Source organism: Chiloscyllium plagiosum, chromosome 24 (genome assembly GCF_004010195.1).
Source record: "Chiloscyllium plagiosum isolate BGI_BamShark_2017 chromosome 24, ASM401019v2, whole genome shotgun sequence".
NCBI lineage: Eukaryota > Metazoa > Chordata > Chondrichthyes > Orectolobiformes > Hemiscylliidae > Chiloscyllium > Chiloscyllium plagiosum.
The window spans coordinates 13,498,553-13,509,021 of NC_057733.1; the positions used below are offsets into that span (position 1 = coordinate 13,498,553).

General features: G+C 39.5%; 1 protein-coding gene across 4 annotated transcripts in view; it reads right to left on the reverse strand.

Moving 5' to 3' along the window:
* map2k4a (mitogen-activated protein kinase kinase 4a) overlaps nucleotides 1–2,489 on the reverse strand; it is a 183,469-nt gene extending 180,980 nt beyond the window's left edge. For 3 of the 4 annotated variants that reach the window (XM_043714461.1, XM_043714460.1, XM_043714458.1), the window contains exon 1: nucleotides 1,622–2,488. In XM_043714461.1, the coding sequence (XP_043570396.1) occupies nucleotides 1,622–1,709 (88 nt within the window). In that variant the 5' untranslated portion in view covers nucleotides 1,710–2,488. Of the gene's footprint in view, nucleotides 1–1,621 lie in introns of all 4 variants that reach the window. The other variant, XM_043714457.1, reaches the window with a different exon arrangement.
* Between the last annotated feature and the right edge of the window lie 7,980 nt (nucleotides 2,490–10,469).

The following is a 10,469-nucleotide window of genomic DNA, read 5'->3' on the forward strand; positions in this document are numbered from 1 at the left end:
GAAATGTTTGAGTTAAAAGAAGAAGCTGGGTAGGCTGGGACAGGAGATTATGGCCAGCATGGACAAGTCGGACTGAACTATCCATTTCCGTGCTCTATATCTATGACTCTATAACCTAACTTGGACAAAGATGTGAAAGAAATGAGCTTGCTAGGCTACATGGTTTGAGTGAAGCAGTGGGATTAACTAGATTGTTCAGCAGAAGGCCAGCTGAAAATCCACAGGCCAAATGGCCTCCTGTGATACTTGAATGACTCCAGGATTTAAGCTAGTTCTAAAATTGTAAGTTACCACAACAAAGCCCAAGCTCTCAAACAAAGTTAAACATGACAGTCTTGCAGACTGCTTGAGAGATACAAATTGTATAAATGTTTAGACGTTGATTTTTATAAGTGACAGTACGATATGGCTAAGAAGACAGTAAAGATGACATGAATGAATACAGTGTTACTTTGGTAACATTGTTACGGTATATTTAGCATTGTGTCAAATGTAATTGTCTTTACAATTTTGCAGCTAGCAGCAAATATACCACCCAAAATTACATATTTGCATTTGTTTTAACCAAAAGAGGACCTCTGAAAATCCAAATCTTAAATAATGACTTATTAAAATCCTTTTAAGTGCTGAATGAATAACCTCAGCCCCAAAAATAAGTTACTTTAGTATTATTTTGCCAACCATATTCCAGTCAGGTTTCAATTACAAATTCTGTCACTCTCCAAACAGATTTAGCACTTAAAATTATGTTCCAAGTTCATTATTAACATGTAATACTAATTATGCTCCATATATTACACAAACAACTTTAATTTTACGTAAAGGTCCCAAAGTCTTAAGTACTGTGCCATCTGCGAGAAAATATAGACCAGAAAAAATAAGCTAAAATAGGTACTAATAAACTAAATGTAACTGTTTAACTAAAGCTCTTATTTCAGTCAGAACCCATTACTCTTACTACAGCAAGCCAAGAAAAATAACTATAAAATTGATGATTGCTGGAGTAAAAAGTCAGGAGTTTAAAATATTCTAATGTTAATGGAACTATAATATATTGCACAGTAACGAGGGGGGAGGAAATGGGGCACAGTAAGGATAGGGAGGAAATGGAGCATTGCAGAAGTACACTATCACACTGTGCCATAATAAATATCCTTATTAACGTTACAAAGTAATGCACTATGTTAAGCACTTTGGAATGTTTCAGGTGCGCAATACGACATTACTCAAATTCAATTATTTATTTCTTAACAGTAAAAGAGAAATGTTGAACGTACGAATAGAAGCCTAAAACTGACAGCTGAAAACCCCACACACTTCCACGTTAGTTCTCTGCAGTTCTGCGAACATTTGGAAGAATTTAAAACAACCCCAACACAATTCATTTCGCGAGTGAGAAACGATGCGTTTTTAAAAACTACAGTGAAAATGGAACTGCATAAATACACTCAACACCTTGCACATCTCTATGCACAATGAAGAGGTGGCCTCGTCCGAGAAGCTGTACGTGTGGCACACTGCGAACACTCCTTTAAAAAAAAAGCAGAGAACGGCCAAGAAGCAAATCTCCAATCATGCAGGATTGATTAACAAAATGATACTGCAACCAGAGACGGCTTACCCTGCATGCAGGTAGTTGTGTTTTGCTGCTGACTCTGTTGCTGCTGAGCTGAGCTGCTGGAGTTGTTGCTGTAGCTGGGAGTCGCCATTGTACAGATAATATTCCAAAGGGGGAGGGGGGGGGGGGGCTGCAATGCAGCAACTCGGTCTCACGGCCACTCGCCTCTTTATATATATATATATATATATATATGTACACACAAAACGATTTAGGAAAAAACCCTCCCGACACACACAAATCTCTTAAACACTTAAGAAGTCAAACCCTGCCGGCGCCTTCAACAAAAACCGGTTAAAATCTGCCTCCTGTCTTCCTTCAAGCAACATATCATCACCGGAAACACACGCACATACATACACACACAATTTTTTAAAAAAAACTTGATGATACAATTGAAACTCTCCGATTCTTAAAACAAATGATAAATTAATCTCATTTCAAACTTAAAATTAAAAACAGGAATAGTTTCCACAGGAAAGGTCCACAGGTTAGTTTATAAAACAGATTTATAGGCTTGGCGATTTTTCCCCCTAAACGAATTTTTTTTTGAAAAAAAAACTGAAGAGATAATTTTAAACTAGGAACTGCCCGAGTGCCTGGAGGCGCCACCACTGCAGCCCTGACAAAGGAGCCATGGAAACCCTGCTGTCCACCCCCTCCAGCTCCACTATCCAACAGCCACAGAGATCCCCTGTGTGTGTGTCAAGGAGATTTCATATAACATATATATATATCCTTTTTCACAAAACAAAATCTGTCTTGCAGCCCGAGCAAACGTCTAATCACAGAAAAATTCGGGAAAACCCTATTAAGAATGCATCCTTCCTCGCGTCACTTCTGAGTGAGGGAACAAGATGGGAAAGGGGAGGGGGGGGAAGGGACGGCACCAACACATACTCACGGGCCGACGCAGGGAAGTGCGCAGGCGCGCGGCCACCCGACCGGGCTGCATTCTGGGACGTGTAGTCCTCAGTCTGGGTGGAAGCGCGGCTCGGGCCGATTAGTGAACTACAATTGGACCAGCGGTCAACGCGGTACGAGGTGGGTTGGGGTGGGCGGAGACGCGAAGCGTCATTGGCCCCGCCCCTTCGTTCCCCCCCCTCTCAAAAGCCCTGCGTCGTTTGTGACGCAGCCAGTAAGCGCATGTAAGGGTTTTGCAATAAGGAGCTGCGTGGGGAGTGTTGATTATCTGTCTGCAAGGATTGCCTTTTGCAAACTGCTCACAATAACTGCTGAAGCCAAATACTTGTTCTTTTTGAATTGATCCATTTCTATTTATTTTTATTTTTTGGTGGGCAATTTCCAAAATTATGAATGGAAACTTCATTTTTCCCCTTTTGAGTTTAATTGAATATATGCAAATTGTTAACAAATTTCCATTTTTAAGTAAGGAGGGTAATGATGAGATCGTAAGAGCAGAAGTCGGCCTTTCAGCGAATAAAGTTTGCTTCACCATTCAATGACATATCAACCTGTTTTGTTTCCAAAACCTTTGATTCACTTTTTGATGAGATCACTGGATCAAAAATTCAGGTTAATACTTTGGGTGCAAAGGTTCAATTCATTCCATAGTAGAATTTAAGCTTATCACTAAATCCAGAATATAAAACTAGAATCAGTAATAGTGAGTTAAAATGAGAGATCATCAACTACTATATAAGTCCGTCTGGTTCTCTAATCAAGACAAGATCTTGAAGGATAGAGCAGGGTCAAGGGCCAAATGGTCCACTCTGCTCCCATTTCATTCGTTCACAATGCCCTTTAAGAAAATAAATCTGCAAATTTATCTAGGCTGGCCTGTATGTGACTCCAAACCAATAGCAATGTGGTTGGCTCTTAATTGCCCTCTGAAGGGGTTTAGTGAGACATTCAGGTCAAGGGCAATTAGTGATCTATAACAAGCATTGCCAGTGACATTCCCATTTCATGAAAGAAAAAAGAAAAAAAACTCATAACCCTATCAAACTAATAGAAACTAATAGTTTTCTTTCTTCTATTTTCATTTGAGCATAGTACCTCTGGGAGGTAGAATATTTCAGTGGACAGCATTACTGCCTTGGAATCAGGAGCTCCAAGTTCAAATCTTACTCCTTGTTGCCCATGTATAATGTGGCCAATCATTCCATGGTAGGTAGTAAGAATGGGAAAGATCCCTGATGGAGTAGTGACCCTTAAGCTCTAATCACATGTCTAACAAATCGAGGTGTCTACAGTCCTTCATAGACTATAGATGATGGACTGTACCTATTTATGTTGTTCAAAGATTATTTGAAGAGCCTGAGATATTGCAGAGAGAATGCATTCATGGTCAGTTTGTAATCTTAAAGTCATATTCAATATGGAGTTATGAAACCCTCCCATTGGCAGGGGCGTCAAGATGACAAGTCTCCAAAGATTAGATTACCTACAGTGTGGAAACAGGCCCTTCGGCCCAACAAGTCCACACCGACCCGTAACCCACCCAGACCCATTCCCCCACATTTACCCCTTCACCTAACACTACGGGCAATTTAGCATGGCCAATTCACCTAACCCTTGCACATTTTTGGATTGTGGGAGGAAACCAGAGCAACCGGAGGAAACCCACGCAGACACGGGGAGAATGTGCAAACTCCACACAGAGAGTCGCCTGAGGCGGGAATTGAACCCAGGTCTCTGGCGCTGTGAAGCAGCAGTGCTAACCACTGTGCTACCGTGCCGCCCAAGATGCTTACACAAAATGTAGTTGGCAAGAGTGTTGGAATTGGTCATCCATTAATCCACTTGACTTGAAAAGAAAGTAAATGAGGAACAGTAGACTGGAAAAAAAAAACAAATGGGAAAAGAAAATATTTGAACAACTGGGGATAACCTCTTTGCATGTTCCAGAGAATTACAATGCTTTCTAATAACACAATATTTTTCAATGGTACACCTTTTGAGGACTTCACAAAATCTATCTTACATAACATTGAATTTACATAATGTGACCTGCAGCCATATACCATGTGTTCTATCTTCAGATTGCAATATGGTGAACTCCAATCTTAGCATACAATTCAGAGTCGGAGCTGAGTCAATGCTCAAAAACAAGGAATAAATGGAGGACTGGCAATTTTTGCCACTTTTGTGCATCGTGGATATGTTTACAAAGACTAACAGGATGGTAGAGAGCTCTGATGCTCTGATAATTATTTTTATTAAAGAATTATCAAATACATTGATGGAGAGTAGTCGAGGACTGACTTGAAAAATTATCCTTTGCCTCTTGATGGCACAACATTTTGCATCCCGTTATCTTACCTAAGTTGCATCAGATCAAGAGTTCACTATCTAGAAGAATTATGTGTATAGATGGGCGGCACGGTGGCACAGTGGTTAGCACTGCTGCCTCACAGCGCCAGAGATCTGGGTTCAATTCCCGCCTCAGGTGACTGACTGTGTGGAGTTTGCACATTCTCCCCGTGCCTGCGTGGGTTTCCTCCGGGTGCTCCGGTTTCCTCCCACAGTCCAAAGGTGTGCAGGTCAGGTGAATTGGCCAAGCTAAATTGCCCGTAGTGTTAGGTAAAAGGGGTAAGTGTAGGGGAATGGGTGGGTTGCGCTTCGGTGGGTCGGTGTGGACTTGTTGGGCCGAAGGGCCTGTTTCCACACTGTAAGTAATCTAATGTCCACATTTGTGGAGCACTAATATACTACATTTACTGGCAGGTATAACAACACTCCCTGAGAAAGTTTTTATAAAACATTTCAGAAACGTAATATGACATGCAAATATTTCCTCAGGTGATGAAGCAAAACATGTGGCCCCTATACATATTTTCAGTAATAAGCTTTATAATATTTCCACAGTGGAAATTCATCTAAAATATGTTATTACTTTTTTTTTTGTTTTTGTAGCAACACTCATAAAACAATTCATCAGCTGCATTCCAGATCGACATCTTTTAAATTAAAAAACCTAGCATGATTTTACTTGCTATGTATGTGTATGCCGAAGTTGAATAATTAGCAACATGTTGAAATATAATTTGTTCCACCAAAGCAAACAGCTGAAACTTCCAATTATGTTTTCAGACAAGACTATGCTAAAGAGCTTTCATTTTGATCCTGCTGACTTTCACCAGGAAATTGTGGATATTGAATGTTTGCAAAATTGTTTTACATTTAAACAAAATAGTAAGACTTCCGACTTGAGTATCCAACCTGAGTAAATAATTTTGGACATATTCCACAAAGGACCACATGCACCTCTGTCCACAACAGGCAAGCTTGCAAGAGATTGGCACCGTGGCTCAGTGGTTAGGACAGCACCAGGGACCCTGGTCCTATTTCAGCCTCCGATGACTGTCTGTGTGGAGTTCGCACATTCTCCCCGTGACTGTGTGTTTCCTCCCACAATCCAAAGCTATGCAGGTTAGGTGAATTGCCCATGGCATTCAGGGATGTGTAGGTTAGGTGCATTAGTCAGGTGTAAATGTAGATGAATGGGTTTGGGTAGTATACCTTTCCTGAAGAAGGGCTTATGCCCGAAACGTCGATTCTCCTGTTCCCTGGATGCTGCCTGACCTGCTGCGCTTTTCCAGCAACACATTTCCAGCTCTGATCTCCAGCATCTGCAGACCTCACTTTCTCCTTTGGGTGGTATACCTTTGGAGGGCTGGTGTGGAGTTGTTGGGCTGAAAATCTGTTGCACACTTTAGAGATTCTATGAAAGATGAGGCAGGGTGGATCCATTAGCATCATTCTACATCACAATCTACCTGTTCAGCCAACTGAACTAACCAATTTTTTGACATTTTTGGAAGTCTCACAAGATGTGCGTTTAGGTACTTCTTGTGTCTTAAAGAGGTATTTGGTGGGCCATTGTTATCCAAATGTGTCTTCAAAGGCAAGTTACCTAAGCAATAATTGTTCTATTTTCAACACTATACATAACAATGCACTGATGAGATGCCATGATTATTTCAGGTGAATTTCCAACATGATCTCTAGTTTTCTAGATCTTCGTCCAAGCTGTATCCCCATCTGTGCTACTTTAAAGTGTTGTCCAGTAGAAACTCAATTAATAAATATGGCAGCTTAATAGATTACAGTATTGGATGGCAATTTAGAAATTAAAAGTAGAAATCCTACACATCGTTTCCTAATAATTGAATAACTGTAGGGATTATTGGCCAACAATAGAAAAATAGCAATGAAGAACTATTACTGATTCGGAGATGCCGGTGTTGGACTGGGGTGTACAAAGTTAAAGATCACACAACACCAGGTTATAATCCAACAGGTTTAATTGGAAGCACACTAGCTTTCGGAGCTAAAGTGTGTCCACTAAATCATTGAAAGGTTACTTAAATAAGTGAATAAGAGATTAAGAAGTGTAAGTAAAAGGTTCTGCAGATTTTTTCCACACACTAAATTCACATCACTTCCATTTTTATTCAGAAAAGGAAGGACTTATTTCCTCCTTGACATTTGATGTAAAAGCAAGCAGTTTCAAAACAATACTGAATCAAAAAAAGTAACTAAAGTTTGTACTAACTTCTGTACACACCAAAAGAATGTCCACCAACCAAACTTAATTCCACTAAATCAGTCAAGTTACTGTACAAGGGATTGTTCTGCTTTACCTTCCTGTTGTAATGTGTTCTTTTGTACTAACTGCAACTGTGGCTTTTCTGTCTTCCATATATTAATGTTATTTTCACTCAAAAGAGTGCTGCCATTGAGAAGGTAACTAACAAGTCTGTAATCAGATTAAGTTGTTTTTCTTCCTCAATGGTGAGTGTATTGCAGTACAGTTTTTCTTGAAATAAATGAGGAAATGAGATGAGTTTTCACTACACCAGTAAACACAAAACTATAATGCCCCAGCCATAATAGTTTCATCATCATTTTCCAATATTTTAGTACAACCTTTAATAAGTTATTTGTATGAGTCAAAACTACGGAGACAGAAAAGGGATGTTCAAAAGTAGCATGTCTTAACTGTGTGTAGTTTTGGTCTCCCTGATCTAAGAATAGATATAGAAGGGACACAGCGGAAGTTTACTAGGCTGATACCAGGGATGGCAGGACTGTCCTGTGAAGGAGAGTTGGTTCAACTAAGCCTGTATTCACTAGAATTTAGAAGGATGTGAGAGGATCTGATTGAAAGGCATAAAATTTTAACAGGGCTGGGCAGACCAGATGCATGGAGTATGTTTTCTCTGGTTGGGAAGTCTAGAACTAAGGGATACAGTCTCAGGATATGGATAGACTTCATCTTAAATTCTCGTTTTTAAACATTGCTTTTTTTTTCAATATTTTATTATCATAGAAGGACTGTTATTGTTATTGTTATGAACTTGTTATTTCTTTATTTTTCTAATTTATTACTATGATTTTGTACTTTCATTGCTCAGATCTTTGAATGTAGGAGTTGGGATGTTATGTTGAGGTTGTACAGGGCGTTGGTGAGGCTTCTTCTGGAGTTCTATATGCAGTTCTGGTTGCCGTGTTATAGGAAGGATATTATTAAGCTGGAGACGGTTCAGAAGAGATTTACCAGGATGTTGCTGGGAACGGAGGGCTTGAGTCATTAAGAGAGGATGGATAGTCTGGGACTTTTTTCAGAAGGTTGAGAGGTGACCTTACAGAGGTTTATAAAATAATGAGGGAGATAGATAAGGTGAATGGCAGGTGTCTTTTCCTTAGGGTGGGGGACTTCAAGACAAGAAGCATATTTTTAAGGTGAGGAGAAAGATTTAAAAAGGACATGAGAAGCAGCTTTTTTACACAGAAAGTGGTTTATCTGTGAAATGAACTATCAGAGGAAGTGGTGGATGTGGTTACAGATACAATGTTTAAAAGATATTTAGATAAGTACACAAATAGGAAATGTTTGGAGGTATATGAACCAAACACAGCAGGTTTGATTAGTTTAGTTTGGGATTATGGTCAGCATGGACTAGTTGGACTGAAGAATGCTGCATCTTTTATTTCTTTATTTCTCTTTATCTTTTCCTAAGAATTTGTACTCAAGAATCTGTACCTTGGTACCTTTGTACATAGGATGGGCTGTAAGTGGCGACTTGTAAACTTTTCATTGTACTCATATGAGTACATGTGACAATAAAGCTAATTCAATTCAATGACTGAGGTGAGAAAAGATTCCTTCACTCAAAGAGTAGTGAATCTGTGGAATTCTCTACCATAGGAATCTGAGGGGGACATGTCACTGAATATATTCAAGAAAGAGATAAGTGATGCTTTTTACAATCTAAGGCATCAAGGGAATAAAGAGTGCGCGAATATGATATTGAGATAAAGGATCAGCCATGATCATATTGAATAGCAGAACAGGCTCATTGGGCCGAATGGCATACTACTACTCTTAGTTTTTGTGTTTGTATTTTCTAACATATTCATCACAATGTTTTGTTAGCTTACATTCCACAAAAGTGAAGTAGCAAAAATGGCATCATTATTTTTGGAGATTAGATTCTTAAAATGTAATTAATTTAATTTAATTTAATTTTCCATTAGCTAACTTAAGCTTCCCTTCATTTTTCTCTCAGTCAACATATATTTCCAACTAAAGGGGAAAACTGCAACTTTCTACCAGTTCATGAATAATCACATGGCAGGAGAGCAACTCAGTGTGACTCATCCTGTCGATTTTCCAGCCTTAGTTTTCATGAAAGGTGACTCATTCCTGTTTAGCCACTTCAGTCAATGTGAGATTTGAACAATTGCAGCTCATGTCATTTCACTATTTCTATCCAATTATGGCAAAATATTTAACTACATGAGAAAGGGTTTCATTGAAACACCATTAGTTGGTTGCCACTATGATATCTGTCATGATTCCTGATATTGTTTTCAAATATAAATAATTAAAAATATAGAACAATAATACAGGGAAAAAACAATATCCTGGGAAAACTAAATTATTGCAAGATTGTCAATAGTTAATTAAATTGTTAGCAAACTTTTGGGCAAACTTGGCATTAGATTTCAGAGTTAATGTTTCGGGTCCAGTGATCCATAGTCAGAACTGATTGTATTTAGGAAGAGGTTTGTATATATGCTGAAGGTGGGGTGGGGGGAGGGGAAGGAGTAAATGACTGGTAGGGATGAAGGCCGGAGAGAGATAATAACAATTGGACTGGCAAAGAAATAGGTAAAGATAAGCCTGAGGGAATCAATTGCTGCTAATGGGTCCATTAATGGGGATGGTTGTGACAGCAACCCAAGTAATGACAAGACCCAGTGTGTGCAAGTTGGGAGAAGGTGTTCAGGCCTTAAAATATTGAAACTGATATTGAGTCCTGAAGGCTGCAGGTTTACCAAGTGGAAAAAGAGATGCTGTTCTTCCAGCTTGCCCTGAAGCAAGCCCAAGCAGAGACATTAGTTGGGGAACAGGGTACTGTGTTGAAATGGCAGGCAACTGGAAGCACAGGGTCATTTTTGCGGACAGAGCGTAGCTATTGGTGCAGCGTGCTCACGATGCGGTCTCTTCTACAGTGGGAAGATGAAATGCAGGCTGAGCAACCACTTTACCCATTCCTTTGTTTGTCCAACTGTTTTATCTCTTCTTGGACTTCATCTCCACTGATTGTTTACTCCTCCCCCTCCCTCCACGCTATCAGCAGTATATATACAAACCTTTTCTGAGTTACAATCAGTTCTGAAGAAGGGTCACTGGACCCAAAACATTAATGCTGATTTCTTTCCACTTATGCTGCCAGACCTGATGAGCTTTCCCTGGATTTTCTGTTTTTAGTTCTGATTTCAAGCATCTGCAGTTCTTTGACATTAGATCCGATCCTTCAGCCTCCGTACTATTTGGCAATAATACCAGATTCCGATGACTCATTTCCTGTAAATA